The sequence below is a fragment of the Pundamilia nyererei genome, unplaced genomic scaffold (genome assembly GCF_000239375.1).
Source record: "Pundamilia nyererei isolate P.nyererei 1_Seehausen unplaced genomic scaffold, PunNye1.0 scaffold00073, whole genome shotgun sequence".
Classification (NCBI taxonomy): domain Eukaryota; kingdom Metazoa; phylum Chordata; class Actinopteri; order Cichliformes; family Cichlidae; genus Pundamilia; species Pundamilia nyererei.
In genome coordinates this window covers 1,804,833-1,825,218 of record NW_005187474.1, presented here as the reverse complement: position 1 = coordinate 1,825,218, position 20,386 = coordinate 1,804,833, and the positions used below count along the sequence as shown (strand labels likewise).

Here is a 20,386-nt window from a genome sequence, read left to right as displayed (position 1 = left end):
ACTCAGTGGATTGTATTTCTCAGCTCTACCAATACATAAACTTAAGCAATCTTATTTGCAACTGGTGCAGTCCAAAAATAAATAAATAAATAATTTTGCAATAGCTGAATGTATATATGCTTTGCCAGTAGTAACACCTTTAGGTTACCACAGCAACAACCATTTTTCCCGAGTAAGACCAAATTATTGTTATAAATAATACAATAACACAAACAAAGAGCTTACATTCAAATTGACTGATGCAAACTCTTTTAATAGTGTATTTCTGATAAATACAGTGTATCCTGAAGGACCATTAAGGCTCCTTGTCATTTTCATTATTTCGTTATTTATTGGTTTTACTTTAAGAGTAAGTTTACCCAAATCACACACACACACACATATACTGGAGGTGGTACAGAGCCTGTTTCTGCTGAAAAATAAATCAGTTCATTAAAAAAAAGGACGGAGGAGGGGGGTTAACATCACAAAACAATTTTCCAACATTTGGATTCTTGTGACTCCAGTGCTAACACACCAAGTCACACTTTTAAGCATGAGATGAGAAAAGTTCTTATAGCGATTCAAAATTAAAAGAACTACAGGAGCTCTAAAGAAATGTTTGTGCTAAAACAAAGAAATTTGGCCATCTGTTTCATTTGAATTTGAATTTCTTTCAAGCCCTTGTCTCGGTTTCTTTTTAGCACAATGCTTGAATGTGTATCTCGGAGTGTGTGGCCCTGTGGTGAAGGGGAGGGTGCACGAAAATCATCTGTCTAAACAATTACATGTGTGGATCTTGAACACCTGTTTGTACTGAGCAGGTGCCTTGACCTTTTTCTTTAAACAAAACTTTAGGATGCTAAGTAGTTTTAATTCAACCAACACTTTTAACAAAGACAGCTCTTTTTGTTAAAGAGATTACAATAATATGGATGTGACGAAACTCAGTTCGGACAGTGGTAAACATTAGCAAACCCTCACTAGGTTTGGATAAAGTCTACGCTCACAAGCCTGTCAAACCTGCATTTGAAACATAAGTTGTTGGCTACCATATAGCAGTATAGTATTGCAACATGGCATTTGGTTCTTCTAACTAAAATAGTATGTGGATTGAGTTTGTTGCTGTAGCACAGGGACTGCCCCTGAAAGCTGCCTTTATTAAACCTGCTCATCATTCCGCTTTATAATAAAGCATAACGTCTTTTTTATAAAGTGATGAATAGCCAGGTAAGCATGGATCAGCATGAATACGCGTTGACACGTTTTGTATTCTGCACATATTTACTTTTAAGCTTGGCTTGGATAATTCTAATTACTGCTAATATAAAAGTACCTTATTATCAAGTAAAGCCACATGCTTAGGGTCTTTATTGGGGATTTTTGATGAAATCATAATACATCAAACGCCATGCAATACCCGCACCTGGCTCTTTTAATAACAGTTTGTTTGAACTGCAATCGGGCATTTATTTTACTGAATATCAAAGCTGTTTGACTGTGTGCTAGTCTTGTTTGCTGAACTCTCTGTCAGTGAACATTTCAGTAATAATGACAGAGTGGGAGGGCCACTCGGTGCAACTAATAAGGACAGCGATCGGGCTGGCGATCCCACTGTGACTTTTATTTCCAAGTCTTGGAATCCGGAATCGGACTGGTCGTATCCACACATGGACTATGCTTTTGTCGCGGTTTTTTTCTCTGTTTTCGCCTTAGAGGAAACTTTGTCAGATACTGTAAGTACTTGTACTTATGGATCAAATTAATTTCACAGTAAACGAAAATTTTAAAAAAGAAGAAGAAAAAAACGGCTTAATGTAGAAATCAGCTTGTGAATTTATTGAAAACCCCCTTTTAGCGAGCATATTTTGCTTGTTTTCTCATGAAAGTGTGTTTTTGTTTTTTTATTTTATTTATTTGTTTCCCTACTTAAACTCCCGGCTTCATCCGTGTAACTTGTGCTGGGACCCATGCCTTAGAAACGGCTTATTTCTGATTTTCTTGCAGCTCTGCAGTAGTAAACACGCACCACATTTGCCTATTTGTTAACCGCAAATTACGTAATATTCTAAACACTGAACGAATATCAAGTGCTACGTTTCATACTTATTAAAAAAAATGCTCAAAAGCCCACAGCCAATCAGCGGTCGCGCATAGAAACACGCTTCTTTGAATATTGCATAGTTGCACTGAGTTATTGCCTCTGAGCGAAAGTGGCTGAATGACTGATGGATCGAACAACTTAAGTGCGCACGGTTTTGCCTGGTGCCTGTGATGCATACGGGCTCATAGCCTCCGTGTAACTACCTTAAACTGCCCCTGTGTCCGTTTAGTTGATGCGGATATAGAGCAGCTGTGTACCATGCTGCTGCACCGGGGGGAGCGTGTGGGTTTAAAGTTGCAGCTTAACTCGCGCACAGACCTCGATAATATGACTGCGAGTTGTAAAGGTGTGGAGTAACTGCGACAGCAGGGTCCGCCTGCAGAGCCGCGTCTGTTGCATGCATTTGCAGAAATGACCAGAATAATATTACTCCTCCACGCAGACACGGAATGTGATACCTCTGTACTGCCTGTGACGCTTGCATAGACTGGCTGTAGGAAGTGGCATGGCCACTTCATTACCGAGCGCCATGATACTGTAGGCCTGCATGTAAAACTTTATGATCAAGTGGGGGAAGGCTTGAAGGGTGGATGGGAATTATGTATGTATATATAAATGTATGACACTCCTTTCTATTGCCTTTTTTGTAAGATAGATATTGGAATTACCTTAATTTGCTGCAGCTGTATTAGGGCCTTTTGAGATCTTTTTTAGGAATGTCTTCAGAGTTGTCATCCATGGTGGAAATAGATAAAGTCTTTGCAACTACGCTGCCACAAATTTAAAATCCTCCAAACTGCTTATTCATTAGGAGGTCACTTCATACTTTTAATGCATAATTTTAATATAGCACAATAAAACATGAGATTTTATCATGCACAGTACCTCAAGTGCATTCAGATTCTTTTTAACCTGTACAACTTGAAGTCCTTGAAAGTCGTTGAAAAAGCCATGCGAAATTCTTTTACCTTCTGAGTTCATCTGTCAACATTATTTTGGCAGCGCCCCAGTTTTTCAGGCAGAGCAATCTAGTCGTTTCTAAAAGTGTTAGTCTGAAAAGCCCACTAAAGTTGAGGGTGCTTTACCGACTGTACTTTGGAGCAAACACTCACCATCCAGTGCGACTACCCAAAAAATGTGTGGCACCTCTGCAATGGCACGAGAGTAATCCAGAAGATTTTGTTTGGCAGCATAGTGAAATGGTTCAGGGGACTTTGTTGTAACTGGAGGTTTCCAGGTTTGATACTCACATGTGATATCCTTGAAGAACATAGTGTTGATTGAGTACTACATAAATAAAAGATCAAGGCTGTGGCAATATGATCAAGAAGCCAATCCCATATAAAACCCATCGTACAATTACTGTCACACATACTGTAAATATAATTTGGAATATTGATTAAAAAAGAGGAGAGCAGATGAACAGACTGAATGGATTACAAGCTGTAAATGGAGAAGCTTGGCTCGCTGGATAAGCAGAACTTAAAGAGAAACATAGCTAAGTGTAAACACTGCTGTGGTATAAACATCTGAATTCATCACTGTATGAAAACCTTAATTAGAACAAAACAACGAACAACGAACAACTCGCCAGCTTCACCATGGTGACGGAAATAAATCCAAAGTAAGGCTTTAGGGACATTTGAATGCACAAGCGAGTTAGGTAAAGCAGGAAAATCAGGCACATGTTAGTGCTGAATTCAATTCTGCAATAATACAACTTGCATATAATATAATGGAGTCATGTTTCTAATAATGAAAAGAAGTGATTAGAATGTGACAGATGTGTGTATATTATTTCTTCCTCACTTGAATGTAAACAACTTTCTACACTAGATTGCTAAATGAATCCAAATAAATTAAAAGATACTGTTGCCCAACATAATAGCATCCTTATAATAAAATGGGCTCATTGTTTTCTTGGGCTATTCTCTGTAATACAGCGTGTTTATCCATTGTTTAACTTAACTAAACTGAAGCTGAAATTAAAGCCATGTTGTTTCCATCCAGGTTTTCAGGTGGACTGCTTTCTAGAGCCAGAGCCATGATTTGCTTGTTAAGGTGGACTGCTCTCCTTTGGACTTTAAATTCCATTCCTTGCGCTTTGGGGATGGCAGTGAGCGAACAATCAGGTACATGGGTTTGTTGTCTGCAACGTTTTGCTCCTAACAGCATATTCCTTTTAACAAAATAAGATTATTGATGGTGATATTTTACGAATAAACTACTAGCTCTGGACTCTGATCTTTTATTAATGTCAATTTGAAGAAGATGTAGACAGAAATATTTAGACTCTATTATAATAATAGACATTTGTCTGTGTCCAAATCCATCTTCATCGGTTTTTGTTTGCAATGACTTTACTTGAATCCAAACTTTTGATTGATAAATATGTTACACAACAATCAAAATGCATAAAGCTGATCTCCATTTCATTTTTTGTGAAGTTGATGTAGCCACGTCTCTAAATTGGATCCGACACTCTCGTTTCTTCATTTTTTTTTAATGTTCTAGCAAAACTTTTAAAGATTAACAGAAACAAAACAACAACTTTTAACTGATTTTTCTGGTCTGATGTGTTTTTTCTCCTTAGGAAGTTTTTGCCTTAAAAAAATTACAAGAAATGCACAGTGGAAATTATTTCGTGATGGATTCACTGTCTTTTCTGTAATCCTAGTCAAAAGTGCTTCAAAATATAAATGAACATCTGCACCCAACACAAACAATTTCTCGGTTGCTTTCCCCTAGATGGCTCATGCCCCCCTCTGAGCGTAGAGGAACGCAGGTTTTCTGATGTTTTAGATCGTCCCCTGGAAATCACAGGTAGGTACCGAATGAACACGGTGGCTTTGTGGGGATGTAGACGTCGGCTTGTTCAAATCTAGTAACGCATTGTAATCCTGTCCCGCAGGATTTGATCTCACAGAAATGTTTCTTCTCCGAAAGGGAACAATCGCAGAAGACCTGCCATCATTTCGATTAGGAAGCAGTCCACTTATTAAGCCAACAAAGTAGGTAGCATTCACATCTGTGCTAGGGGTGCATGTGTGTGTACATTCTTCATTATTTATGTTCGCATTGTTCACTGGGAGAAAACCTCACAATACAACCATGCTATAAAAATGTGTGTCCAAGGCTATGATCAGTATTGAGCTGCAGGCTATTGCTCTCTGGCTCCTTCATGTGCTTATTTCTTATAACTCAAATATTGCAGGACCTTATGATATTTTACTGCTAATGTGTGTCTTTATTGTGGTGGCTATAATGAGAATTTGAGCTCGCTTTCTTGGATTTGGCTGAAGAAAATCTAAATAAAAATAAACAGTGTAGCCATAACTGAATTTCACAGAAGGCTTGAACTGATGCAACCCAGATACACCCTGCTCAGAGCAATAGTTCTATTTGCCTTGGCTAATAAGGGCAAGCAGTGAGGTGAGCTGGTAGATGGGGAATAATTTGAACAGAATTAATATATATTGCATTTTATTCTTGAAATCTCATAAGGGCAAAAACTGGGACATAAAGGAATGGGAAAAAAGTCCCAAGCTTGTATAATAAGACAGGAATATTAAAATGACTATGTAAATGACACATTCACTTACTGAAGACCTTTATTCCCCAGTCATCTGGCAGGGTCATGATGTGGCGTCACCTTGCTGCTGCTGATGTGACGTGTATAGTAGCATCATATTTTATAGAATTTATAAAAGCCTATTGCCCTTTTTACATTTGTATCACATGAGACCTGGGACATAAGTGAAAGCGCGATGGTTTGCATAACTTATACTGAGGTTTTAAAAATGAATCCTGAGATATTCATTGTTTTGTGTCCTCGGGTTGTAACAGTGAAAGAGAACACTTTGTCATTCTTCCAGGAGGGCAGGATATTTTTAGTATTTTTATATGCAACTGTAAACATTTACTGCCTCCCTCTCTCTCCCCCTCTCCCTCCTTGGCTGGGTGAAAAAAAATCTTTGAGCCAGGTGATTTGTGATCTGCTTCCCTGTTCAGTCAACCAGCTGAAAATACATTCACTTCAGCCCTTCACTCAGTCTGGGCCCATAGTGCAAGAAGATGCTGCCTCTCGGTGACGCTGCTGACAGTGTCATTGGTTATAGTGGCAGGACTGCGATCCCTCTCATATCCAATTATCTAAGTACTTTGACAGGTGATACTGCATGTCAGCTGAGGAGGGAAAGCGAGGGCAATTGCACGAAGCAGGAGGCCCCAGTGCCCCTGCCACAGCCAGTAAAACATTGCTCACTCCTCTCGCAGCATATGCAGCAATAGATGCGTAGATATGGCTGATGTTCTGCCCACTCCTTGGCACAATACACATTACGGTTCATAGATCACTGCTGACACGCTCGTGGAACATTTGTGTGAGGGAGCACATTTGCCCGGCAAAAAGCAACACATATTCATCCATAGAGTATTAAAGCAGAGTGTTGCAGTTGCTCCCAGCATATTTATAGCTTATTTATGTCTGCTCTGGCTCTCTTTGGATCATATACTAACTTGTGTCTCACATCTGAAATGCATGTTGGTCTATGGACTACATTTTAAATATGTTTAAATGGTTCTCAACTGTCTGTCTTACATATTGTTGTACATAGTTTAGCAACTCAAGCTCTTCAAGCTTCAGTAGAATTTGCAATAGACTCCATTTTTGTGCTCAAATCGGAACCAAGTTCTGCTTTCGAGCAGGTACTGTAGCTTTTTTGGGGTGTTTTTGTTAACAATGCAAATCAAGCAAAACAGGAATTTAATCAGCACTTCTTTTTAATGTGACTGCAAAATCTTATAATGTAGCTTATGCTGAGATTTGTTTAGCAACCGACAGTTTTAGCAATTTGTAACTGTTGTGGCAGCTTATTCATCATACAGGCTTACTGTGGTCTACTAGTTTACTAGTTTACATTCTACCTGGGTTGCCAATAGGGAAGTTGCAGAGTGCCCTCTTTGCTTTCACATTAACTTGCTGTTTGGTTATGCAGAGCTATCAAAACCATGTAATTAGTAATTACTCCCGTTTAGTACCTTTGCCCTACATGTAAATTGTGCTTTAAGCACAGCCAGTGTATTAAACTTCTGACCAAGTGTCCATATGTTAGGATTTGGACGAGAAGCTGCTTCACTATTGCCACAACACCAAAAACGCCAAAGGATACTTCTGGGACGCCAGTGGCTTTGACACCATAGGAATGAGGATGAGCTCGTCTTACAAAACCTAGCTACCTTCGTGCACCTCAGCTGTACAAAGTAAAATGTCTATATTCTAGATCAAATCCATGCCAGTAAAAAAACTCTTCTACCGAACGTAAACACATAAGGTGGGCTCACGTTGGGAAAAAGAAGTAATAGCCATTTGGCGCTTGAATGATGGATCTAGGGTAAAAACTGACACGGTAAAGTCAACTTTGAACTGCGCAGAGATTGAATGTCAGTGATAAGGACGCGAGCCAACTAGGCTTGCATTTGAGATTTGATTGTTTCAGCTGTAGCAATCTGATTCCTCTAGCTCAGTTTAAAGACTCTTCTTGGATAGGATTTATTACAAGGCAGGAGACTTAAGTCTCTTCCATAAGATTGCCTGCCAGAAAAGTGGTGTTGCTGTGATAATTCTGTCAAACCATTGTGTCAGCCAAGCAACGCAGACAGTCAAAAGCACGTTCCAAGAGTGGTGACAGTTTCCAGAAAGCACATGATCACTCCTTATAAAAATGGAATTAGCTCTGAGTGTAATTCTTGTGTCAGGGTGTTACTCTGCGTGATCTTGTGTGCTTCTCTTATTATGGTTGTGCACACACAAAACTATTGTAATGCTCTGAGGTGTTTTTCCTCTGCTCTCCCTTACTGCTATGGACATTCCATTGCTTTGGCTTGAAACCCAGACCCTACTTCTTCACACTGTAAAATACAAGCCTATAGTAAACAGTCATTATAAGGTTTGCATTGAAACGAAGATTTACTAATGAATGCGATCTGGAATGCATTTCTTTTTGTTCCAAAGTGTATTTCCCAATACAAATTATTTTTATTCAAATGGGACTTGTAAAAGAAAATGCTGGCAGGATCACTTACAGTATGTTGTGGAAGTGTTTTGCATGTGTACTAGGGAAATTGAATGCAAATCCTTCTAAGTCATGCAGAGTAGCACTTTCCCAAAGAATCAGACAAGCAGTGTCAAAACAAGTAACACAGAGCTCCACATTTGGTCACTTAACCACCGGGGCAGTCAACATGAGGTCAGGGTTGGCGTAATCACATACAGAGATTATAAAAAGCTGTTTTGGCTGTGAACCAGGAGAAATAAATGGAAATTTTCTTTCTTTTTTTTTTTTTTAAATTCACTCATTATCACCTACTAAATCATGCTGAGTAGCATTTTACCAAATAATTAAACTGTGGTCAAGGTAACCAACCCTGAACTCCAGGTTTAGCCACTTAGCCATAGCAGTCAACACAATGTCATGACCTTTAACTCTCTAGCCTCTCAGAGAGAACTGTGCCAGCCCAGTGAAAGAACTTTGTGAAAAAGGGTGTAAAGTGTGGTACAAATAAGAATTCTCTTATATTTTATGATGTTTCTTGCTCCTTAATAATGATGTGTAATCCATTTAGTACAAATAGGTACTGTATGTGCAGCCTTAAAATGTTCTGCACTGCATTTATTTTCAGAATCTCACTTTTATAAATTGCCACGTCACTTTTGATATTGAATTGCTGCTGAAATAATCCTTTAGCCCTTAGGCAACAAATGACCTTCCCAGTCCTCGGCCCCTCACGGAAGCATTTGATTTTTCAGGAGCTTTAACTTGGCGCATTTATCATTTTAGTCATGTACTGTGCACACCAAAAAAATCGCAAAGAATTCAAGGGACACAATAGAAGAGGGTAGGAAGCTCTGAGAGAATAGGAGATGATATATTGGAGTGAAAACTAATTTCCAACCTGTCTGAGGAAACACTCTCTCTCGCTTCCTCCCCCAGGCTGTGCTCTGCCTTCTCAATGACCTTATCATTGCATTATTATTATTTTTGCTGATCTTGATTTATTATGTTTATGCTCTTCCACTTTTGGCTGTTAATTTGAGTGTGGAGTTGGGTTATAGGTTATAGTATTTTGAAGGATATAATGTTTTTTGTTTTTGTTTTTTTTTAGCACAACGTATAAAATAGTGAAAGAGAGTGAGGGTGTGGGCTGAGCAATGAGTTAGTGAATAAGATGTAAATCATTTGGGAGTGGGTATGATTTGAAATATGATATTGTTTTTCTTATATATTCCAGTTTTTTTCTGTGTATTTTTCTTCTGCTGGAGGAAAGGAAAGGTGTGTTATTTGACTTTACAGAGTGGCTGAGGTCATAGACATAAACCCTCTGTAACTGTGCGTGTGCGTCGTATGTCAGCGAGGTAAAAGATTGACTTCTGTGACTTTGGATCAATGTCTATATGCTTTCATCCATCTGAGTGACAGGGAAGCCTGTATAAAATACATCAAGCTAAATGGAATTAAGTTTGTCAGGTTTATTTATGTGGATGTCTCTGCAGCAAGAGGATACTGAAATTATATTGATCACTGAAGCTGATTGGCTGGTTCATTATTCAGTCCCTGAAAGCTTTAAAGTGCCTTACATTCTGCACTGAAAAATTAAACCGGACACTGTTATTCAATTTTTAAAAATTATTTCAAAGTTAAATTTAATATTGGTGCTCTGCTGGAATGTAACTGTTCCTGATGTTCTTTTTAGACTGATATTTCCAAATGGGCTTCCAAGTGAGTACTCCCTTGTCTCCATCTGGCGGGTAAGAAGAACTACAAAAAAAGATCGGTGGTATCTTTGGCAGATATTTGATCAGTCAGGAGGCAGTCAGGTTAGTGCCAATATATATTTTAATTGTGTGTAATAGTTTGAGTATGTACACAGATATGGTGCGGTGACAGTCCTCTTCTTTACATCTCAGGTCAATGTTGTGGTTGACGGCGACAAGAAGGTGGTGGAGTTTTCTTTCCAGAGCCTGCTGAGGAACACTCTCCGCTACACTTTTAAAAGCCGTGACCTCCATGCCCTGTTTGATCGCCAGTGGCACAAGCTGAGCATTTCTGTACAGACCAACGCCGTCTCCATTTACATGGACTGCAAGCTAATAGAAAGAAGAGCGACTGATGAGAGGGCCAGCATCGACCCCAGTGGGCGCACACTGATCACAACACGAATAGAGGATGGACGGCCTGTAGATGTATGTCCCATGATAAACATGTGTGGAGCACTTTTTTTTTTCTCAACTGCAAATTTAGCAGTTTGTTATTCAATATGTTCACTTATCCAATATGAAAGCACCCCTACTGCTTTCAAACAACATTCAAAACATGTGTCAGGTGCATCTTAATCAGTTTAAGTCTTCAGTTTTACACATGTTCATGACATACTCAACACATACAGTGCTGTGCAAAACTCTTGGGCCACTCCTCATTTCTTTATATTTTGTTCCCAGTGAGACAGGCTCGAGCAGTTGCTCTTCAGTCTTTCTGAAGGTCTTTCAGAGTTTTTCTTTGGACATTGGATACTTTTTCATTCATTTTCAGTCCACTCCTTGTAACTTCAGGGGATTATTTTATTTATTTGTCAAGACACTTAAATCATAAATCAGTCTTGTGTCTACACATAATAGATAATTTGGGAAATAACCGATTTAAAAAATATCTTTAGGCACTTTGTTTCTAGCAGATTGGTGCCAAACATATATTTTTTCCCCCATTTCAAATGTCTGTCAAACAGTCCAGTTTGACAGGCATAAATATTGTTTTTGCACCAATAAGGTGATTCCCAAAGAACCAGATAATTTCAGAAAACTGGACAATTGGAAAGCACAGCTATTTACAACAGATGAACATGATCTGAAAGTCATGTCCTTAAGAAATAGGGGGGGAAAGCAACAAAGATCTGACAGATGCATCTGGCCCATTTGTTGATCCGTCTACGGTTCACTGAAGCCTCAACAGAAATGGCCAAGGAAGAGGAACAGGGAGAAAAGGCTTAGCTATGCTAAATTACATACACAGCCACAAAGTGGCAAAAGGTCTTATGGAGTGATGAATCCAAATTTTAATTTTTGGGGTTCAAATTTATGGAGCAGGTTTGCAGAAAAGCAAATGTCTACAATCACTTGTAAAATATGGTGGAGGCTCTGTAAGGGTTTCAACCAGTGGTGTTGGGGATCTTGTCAAAACTGATGGAATCATGAACACAGAAAAGTACTGGGATGATATGAGATGATGTGGGATGAACTTGAATGAGAACATAATAAAAAGCAACCAACATCCAAAGAAGAGCTTTGTATGTCCTTCACGAAGCCTGGAGAATTATTCCTGAACAGTACTTCAACAAATTACTAGCAAGCTTGACTTCAGGCTTTGCTGAAGATTAAATAATAATAGTGGTGGTCATAGCAAATACTGACTCTCAAGCTCATTTGAATAATATGTTGCATTATAAACTATATTTCCACGTATGTTTGCACATTTTTTTAATGAATCTCTGTACGTGTTTCCAATTTTCCTAGCGAAAACGAAAAAATGAGGGGTGGCTAATGACTTTTCCACCATACTATAATAGATGGATGCTTCTACTGTAGTGTAAGCTTTTAATGTCCCCTTTTGAAAGCTTGTTTTTCGGCTTTTTTTTTAGCTAACACTAGCAAGAATGGTTAGCAAGCTACATCTATAGATTGTTGGGTTGCTATTAAACAAACAGATAAAATACATGAAATTCACTCAACAGAACTGGAGCAAAAACGTCTTGGACAGGCTTTTAGTAAAGTTTAACCACACAACAAGCCATATCATTTTTCAGATAAATGAATTAAAAATAATCTAAAGGCTACCAGCACCAGAAGCAGTCCAGAGATCCAGTTACGTCCACCTGTGTGAGTAGAGTTAGCAGACAACTAGCAGCCTAGTCTTCACCCACCTGTCACTTCAAGCAGCAGCAGCGCTTTTAATGCAAATGGGTGACCTATAAACAAAGTAACTCCTGTACAGCTTTTACAAAAGTGGGAAATTAGTTAAAAAGAGCATATTTATTCACTTTTATTCAATAATGCAGTACTGGAGAAGAAACGTGTTTACTGTGCTGAGCAGTAACCATGTTTATTCATGTTTATTCACGTCAGGCACTTTAGCGCTGGAGTCTGTTGGGTTGCTTTTGGAGTCAGCCTGAAGTGACTATTCAGTGAACTGCATTTGTTGGCACTTCCGCATTGGCTTCATTTTTCAGCCCCGGAGGTGGCCAAAGTGCCAAAAACAACAAAAGGTCACCTTGCCATTAGGTCAGCCGTGCCTCTGGATAGACCTTGGCTTAAGAAGGATTAACAGCTGACTTTTTATCCTTTGTGACTGATAATAGTATAAGTAACACCTCAAAAAAACCAACAACATAGGTTTCAAATTCTCCTCTGAACCAGTTGCAAGTCATGCGGAAGTTGAAGCTTTTTAAAAATATATGTTATGTTTTTAATGTGGTGCTTTGGAGATGTTTTGCAGGCGACAGGAGTTGCAGCGTTGGGACATTATGGCTACAGTAGCTGACAAGTGAACAAATTGTGCTGTCTGAGCCAGTGAAGTGTAGACATTTGTCAGTTAAAAGAGGAGCATGACGAGATGACGAAACTGTTGAATAATGCTGTGATTGTCTCCACAGATTGAACTGAAACAATTTCTAATCTACTGTGACCCTTACATAGCTGAGCTGGAAAACTGCTGTGAGCTCCAGGACCCAAAGGTAAAACGCTTTAACGCCTGAGAAAACAACTGAACTTACTATTATTATTATTTTTATTTACAATAAAGACTAAGAGCTTTAAAAAAAGAAATTTGTGTTTTGTTATGCATTCCACAAGTAAGAAAATAAATTAGGTGACTTTTTTTTCTTTAAAAAGTGAAAGACATTTAAGCTTCTTGGTAATCGTGTGCCACATACTGTACGGCTCAACTTTAACCATTACATAAAAGTGTAAGAAGATTTTTGTGTCATCCAAAAGAACGCCCGGCCCCAGTTAGAAATGTAATAAGATAGAACTTCTATCATCATAAAATCATTAAGAGCTAATGTTACGGTGATTCCAAATGGAGACGTGACCTTTGAACTCTTGTCATTGCATCTCTCCCTAAGCATCCTGCCATGTCAGTGTAAAGTTACTCTTAGAGAATTCTCACAACCTTGAGAGGCGCTTATGACAGGTTGTAAGCTTCACATAAGCATGAAAAGGTTGTCTGGGTGAAGTGTGCTGCACGTGACAGTGGCTTGATTTGTTTTTTTGCCCTGAAGCAAGAACACAAAGGAAAGCGTCTAAGTAGTGAAATTTCTGTATTGATCCAGTGTGGAGCCGAGAGGACATTTAATGGGACTGCCCCTCCCCTGGTTACAGCTCAGATCCCCTTGATGCTGTCTCAGCCAGCCCCACAGTCCATTGACAGATGTCACTGTCCAGCTGAAAAGGTACACTCAATTCAACCCAGCAGGGGCTTCTAATTGAGTGAATGTAATGGCTGCTGAAACTGAGCCAGCCTTTGATTTGACGCCATGTGTACTCAATCCGATATGGGCATTCTAGAGACGTTTAAACACCATTTATATCAAAAACTATTTTTCTGCAATGCCAACCAAACACATTACAGTCCAAATGTATTTACAAATGCAGCTATAATTCTCCCAAGCATGGCAAATATGCACTGTGCAATAGATCTGTGAAGCTGTAAGGAATTCTTTCACCTGCAGATATTAATGTTGCCTTCAATAACAAACTAAGACGGTACAGCCGCAAGGTGATGTCTTTTATCAGTGGAAATAGATGTGAGATACTGGAATATACTCGGATAGTAAAAAAAAAAGATTATATTTTTAAGTAACATATGACTAAAAACATCATTGCTTACTGCAGGTGCAGTATATTACTTGTATTTCTTTACTGGCAAAACAGAAGTAATATTTCTGTTATTTCAAATGCAGTTATGGTCAGATGCTTATACACACTCATCATGCACGTGAATGTCGTGGTAATTTGGGGCTTTTTAAATTTCTTTGAATTGTTCTTTTTCCAAGTTGGAATAACTGTACAACATATATCTTTAATCACTTAAAAAAACAAGAATTTGGTGCATAAGTTTCAGTTTATTTTGGATTTTCTTTCATCCACATAAGGTGAAAAGTATACATACAAGCTCAAATACATAAATATATTCGCAAAACACTAATCTGGATTAGGTGGTGCTTACAGTGTCTTTTGACTTGACAAAGCCAAGTCCTATTGACATCTCACTAATAGTGTGATTCATTCCAACTGGTAGTTTCTCTTTGCTAGCATAAAAAAACTGACAAATATCACAAAAATGGGAAAGTCCAAGGTTTTGGATAAAGCCGGCTAACATTAAGGTCGAGGAATGGCTTCACAAAAGCCCCGACCTCAGCCTTATTGAAAATCTACCTAAACACTATGTCTGTGCCAGGATATCAACCACTTTAAATGTACTCTACCAGTTCTGCCAAGAAGAGTGGTCAAATAACCAGTCAGGATTCTGCCAAAAGCACCTGGTTGAGGTGCAACTTCCTAAGGGAAATTTAATCAAATTTTAGTGGGTGTGTATGGATATTTGAGGCTGTGTGTAGGCTCTGACCCTGTGTGAATTGGAGAAAATCCAAAATAAATTCAAACTTTTGCACCCAATTGTTCTTTTTTTAAAGTCATTAAAGATGTATGCTGCACAATTCTTCCACCCTGGTAAAAAGAAAATTTCGAAGAAATCATTAAAAGCCCAGTATTACCATGGGATTCGTACCCACGATGTGTGTAAGTAAACAGCTGACTGCAACTGTATGTTAAAAGATTCATGCTGTTGATATAAATGTGTCTACGTATAGTTTCAGTCCTGCATGTTATGTGTGCACAGGCTGGTCTTCCAGGCGTAGCTGGACTGCCAGGACAAAAAGGAGATAAAGGGGAAAAGGTAAGGGCCAGATTTTTAGTGCTTTTTGATAAATGTGTTTGTCTTGACATCTATTCAAGGGAAAATGGAGTTGTTCAGGAAATGTTAGTGATTTCACAGAAGTCTCAACTTGATCTTGTCAGCATTGTGTTCAGCACCTTTATTGCAAATGACCATAGTTTTGTTCTCAGATACTCTTAGCTGCAGCTGTGGGTTTGCTTTCTGGGCAGTGTTGCTGGTTTTCCAGGACAGCTACAAGGTCTAAATGTCAAGAAAGACAGCAAGTCCCCGTAGGACGCATTTATACTTCATTGTTAGAGGAAGAGAAATAGAGCTTTCTTTCAGCAGGGAAATATCTATATTGGAATGCCTAGCAAAGTCCATGTTCTTCAGTCAAGGTCCTTTGGAGAGGCTACTGTGCAATTATCTGCAAGCATTCACATTTTCTCCCAAATATCCCAAGCAGTGTGAATTGGTAAATCATACATTTGTTCAATCACTTGAAAATTGGTGTAGTTTAAAAAAAAGATTCATGACAGCTCAATAGACAAGTGGAAATGTAAATTGTAAATGCCCAGTCACTGAAAATTGTGGGTGTCGCGTCAGTTGGAGGACAAGAAAAACATGAAGGAACCATCAAATACCGAGACAAAAAGTGTTATTATTCCCTAGACAAATCACATTGTTTGGAGAGTCAAATCCCCTTTTAGCTGCCTGTACAAGGTTAAAAAGTGACAAAAGGGAGAAAGCTCTGAATGAAAAGAATTCACAGGGACGAGCAGGTGGTGGTACTGTACGCCTGATAAGACTATATGGCTTTTGGGGGTCAGTATCCTAATTACCATGATGTGGCTGTGGGATTAAGATATGTAGGATGACTGTAAGAGTTTTTGTTCCGTGAAAACCAGTCATTTCTGCAAGGCACAAAAGCATCATTTTAAATCATTTATACCTTTAGCATCCAACTCTGGAATTTGTAATCGGGCTTTTTTGAGCTTTCTACACCGTGAGTTGTTAGTGCTGCTAAAGAGGCATCGTGATTAGTGCTGGTAATCCTTTGAACAGCACCAAAAATGTACTGCCTGTGTGCAAGCATATGATTATAGATTGTTTTTCTTTCTAGCAGAGTAAAAAGGACTATATTTCGTCACTTTTGCATGCCAGTTGTCACAATGTCACTGAAAATCTGGAGACACTGAACATCTGTAATTGTTAGAACAGATACATAACAAATAATAAAGACATGGATGCTTAATCCTTTTAACTTTTTTAGCTTTTTATTTTGTTAGCTGATGTTTAAAATAGGCAGCGATCATTTTAAATATCATTTTTAAACTAGCTTTGTTTAAGAAAGAAAGAAAGAAGCAAAGGAAAACAGGTTGCTCTAATCAAATACGTTGATGTGCTATAATTGGCCTCTAATGATTCTTAAATGACCCAGCAGAGATCGGTTCTCAAGCTGTAATGTGTCTGTGCATTTGGAATGTGGTTGAAGTGCTGGTGATTAATTCGTTTCTGGTAATTGGTGTGGGTATTTAAAGTGGGTAAAATATAACAGGCTGCTGGTTCAGTTTGCAGTATAGCAGGCGCTGTGCAAGTTGTCAGTGCTTTTGTTACATCAAAAAATAGCCATTTAATGTCCCAGTAAGTGTTAACCTGGTACCTAAACGATGTCCAAATAGCACTTTAGCACATATCTTTTATCTGTCTACAAATGAACCAACAATAATTTGAACATGCTTCTCACCCAGGGCCCTTCCTTTTTTATTGTTATTATTTTTCTGCAGGCCACATCGTGCGCTATGACTCAGTTACTCATACTGTTAACACCTGAAATCTAATTTCAGGTTTTCAACAAATCAATACTTGGCAAGATTTGTTTACTGACTGAACAACAAAATTTATAACAAATCCTATTACTGGCTTGAACACTAAATCAATGGCGTTAAGCAAAGACATGATCAGGGGCCACACATTCATGACTAAGCCATCTCGTTCAGTCAGTTAACACACCACCGGTATTAAAAGCAGAAGCTAAAAAGAACCCTGGTGATTTTTTGGTAGTTATATTAGACCAGCTGTTGCGACTGCTGATCAGATAAATGTGATTTTGCTGCCACATTGAATAGAAACTTATACATGAGCTAAACTAAGAGCTAGGCACACTTCATTTACATTTCTAATATAGTTCTATTTTCACCTTTTTTTCTTGATCTTTTTATTCACCTCTTCAATCACTTTTTATTCATGCTATGATGTAGTAAATTAGCTGCTCAAAGTGCAGAACACACAAAAACCATCCATCCAGCCACTCTCTTATGCTTATCTAATTCAGGGACGGGGGAGCTGGTGCCTTTCCCCGCTCCCGTAGGGTGAGTGCTGGGGTACACACTGACAGCTTTCTAGTGTGACACAGAGCTACAAAAATCATTTTCAATAAAAATATAATCTGCAATTCAAGTTTAATACTTGTTCATATGCAGATGACAATTGAAATCAACACTTCAGCTATAGCAGCATGAAACCATCTGTGTACTGACAGTAAGATACACACACTGGACACTTTATTACGTAGGTATACCTGTTCATCCACTTAATGATGCAAAAATCTAATCAGCTGATGACATGGCAGCAACATGTCAGATCAGTGTATTTAGGTGTGCAGACATGGTCAACACAGCCTGTTGTTAGAACTTAATTATAAGAATGGGGAAGAAAGGTGGTTTAATTTACTTTGAATGTTGTTGGTTTGAGAGATCTGGTCGGTAGTGCCAAACAGGCAGAACCTGCTCATCTGCTGGGATTTTAAATCCTGTAAACCCTTAAAAAATTATAGGATTTGTGAGGAATGGTCTGAAAAAGAGAAAATGTCAAGTATGCAGCTATTCTGTGGATCAAAATGCCTTGGTGATCTCACAAGCCAAAGGAGCATAGCCAGACTGCTTTAAGCTGACCAGCCAGTGTGTGCAGAAGAGCAACTCTGAGCTCTCTGAAGTTACGTTGAAGCAGATGGGTGACGTCATCAGAAGACCACACTGGGGACCACTCAACTAAAAAAGAGAAAAACTGAGACTACAATTCACATGGGGTCACCCAGAATCAGAAAATAGAAGATATAAAAATGTCACCTGGTCTAATAAGTTTCTGTTGCAACATTTTATCCTGCCTTTTATCAATGGTTCAGGCTGGTGATGAATGGAGAATATTTTCTTGGTACATTTTCAGCCCCATATAGGCATCATTTTTGCTGACCATATCCACAGTGTACCCATCTTCTGATGGCTGCTTCCAGCAGTATACTGTGCATTATCACCAAGCTTAGATTATCTCAAACTCTATACTCGAATGTACTTAAAGTGCCTCCACAGTCACCAGATGTCATTCCAATAGAGTACCTTTGAGATGTGGTAAAGCGAGAGAGTCACATCATGGATGTGTAGCCAACAAATCTGCAACAACAGTGTGATGTCATCGTGTCAATATGGACAAAAATCTATGTTAAAGTTTTCCATTGTGCTGTTAGATTGATACTGTGAAGAATTAAGGCTTTTCTGAAGGCACAAGGGTCCAACCCAGTACTAACACTGGGTAGCTAATAAAGCTGCCAGTGAGCATATACTAATGTAGCTAATTTGGCGTTTTAATTAGTCCACAAACCACACATTGAAAGATGATCAATAGTTTTGGTCACCCAATTGTGAAACTGTAAGAGTTATGATTCTGATTTGTCAGGCTGATCTACATGTGATGTCAAACAGTGTAGGCTGTATTCTATTCACTGACCGTAGCTAACCTTTCTAAACAAGTGGCAGTTTGTTCTTATAATATTAATTATGCTTTGATAGTCAGTCATTTATTTATTTATTTTATCTTATTTACACTGGCCTTGTTGTAGATTCGTCTGTGTGGTATATTATGGTAGCATTTCACTTCTTCTACGTTATATTTAATTCTCATTGATCCCTGAGTTTCTAAGGCCAGTTTCTACCTGTTTCTCCCTGGTGGAGTGGACTTATAGGCGCTAGATGTTTAGAAGAGCTGAAGGTTTGCGTTGTCAGACCACATTCAGGATGCTTTCTGAGAATCATTTCTGTACAAACTCAAAATCCAATTTACAAAAATCTATTTTAAGTTAAGCCAACATTTAGAACTTCCATTTGTTATGAGATAGAGTAGGGTGTGTGTTTCAGTGTGTGATTTTTCACAAGCAATGGGGCAGTGTTTGTGCAGTCTGAGCCATCATAGTTCATTTTGCGCAGTGGAGGGCTTTGCCTGCTTCAAAGGTCCAGAATGATTTTCATTATGGAAACCTAAAGGAAGCGAGGGAGAAATGCAAGTGTTGAAGAGATGTAGCTACCAACTTACAAATCCTTGGCTCCAGAGCTTCAGTCTTAAGAGGCATCATTACTTATGACTTGTGCATATCTGTAAAACTGCATAAATGTTCACCAAACTAATTTTTTAGGGGCTTTAAAAATGTAAAAGTACCTTTCCCTAAGCAATTTATTTTCTGCTTTTTTGTTACGTGCACAACGATACACCGCATACTGTTTAGGGGGGGGACTGCTGCTTCGTGTGATGCCACCACACTCAATTAAATTATTATCTGCTCTTAAGTGTTAGACGGCTTGTTATATTTCATCTCGCCAGCTGTTTTCCTATTATATTATTTGCTTGTTCCTATATATAACACTACAAAGTTGGTGCCATGAAAGTAAATTGTTTTGTGTATGGAGGTACAACATTTACACATCATGTCACTTGATGTAAAGACTTGCATACAGGATACCTTTGTGTTTCTGTCCTTTTAACACAAGCTTCTCCGTCCTGATTGTTGCCTCTGACAGGATTTTGTAAGGAATCTTTAGCTCCTCCATGATTCCAGATAGGAATTTATGTTCAGATCATGGGAAAATGGACAAATTATGTAAGGAATTATACATTAGTATAATAAAAACTAGACCTATAGGTTTCTTAAACGCTTTGTTTAGTTTGGCAAGACCCACATGTTGCTGTCATATTGCTAGCCCAGTATTCATGGGACAGTTAAACAATGAGAAACTCTGATTTATATTACAATACATTTAACAAGGGGTAACAAAGTCATATAAAACTCTGTTATTGAGGTAATCTTATAAGACTTGAGAATCTCCTTCTGTATAAGATTAAAAATAGTCCGAGTATACTTACTAACAATTTAGATTGACTTTGTAGAGATTAATCAAAGACATCTGGGCAATTTAGAGCATTTAAACAACCAAAATGAGAAGTGCAGGCCAATCATCGTGACCTACACAGAGGGTTTCTTGGGAAAATGGGT

At 38.5% G+C, this 20,386-nt stretch overlaps 1 protein-coding gene across 5 annotated transcripts in view; it reads left to right on the top strand.

The window, feature by feature from the left end:
• The first annotated feature begins 1,118 nt into the window (after positions 1–1,118).
• The window catches only part of LOC102201838 (collagen alpha-1(XIX) chain), a 102,369-nt gene continuing 83,101 nt past the window's right edge, over positions 1,119–20,386 (top strand). For 4 of the 5 annotated variants that reach the window (XM_013911860.1, XM_013911858.1, XM_005737117.2 and 1 more), the window contains exons 1-9: positions 1,608–1,715; positions 4,094–4,215; positions 4,832–4,906; positions 4,995–5,094; positions 9,836–9,959; positions 10,050–10,325; positions 12,785–12,865; positions 13,463–13,582; positions 15,031–15,087. In XM_013911860.1, coding sequence (XP_013767314.1) covers positions 4,128–4,215; positions 4,832–4,906; positions 4,995–5,094; positions 9,836–9,959; positions 10,050–10,325; positions 12,785–12,865; positions 13,463–13,582; positions 15,031–15,087 — 921 coding nt within the window. In that variant the 5' untranslated portion in view covers positions 1,608–1,715; positions 4,094–4,127. Of the gene's footprint in view, positions 1,210–1,607; positions 1,716–4,093; positions 4,216–4,831; positions 4,907–4,994; positions 5,095–9,835; positions 9,960–10,049; positions 10,326–12,784; positions 12,866–13,462; positions 13,583–15,030; positions 15,088–20,386 lie in introns of those variants that run through there. The other variant, XM_013911859.1, reaches the window with a different exon arrangement.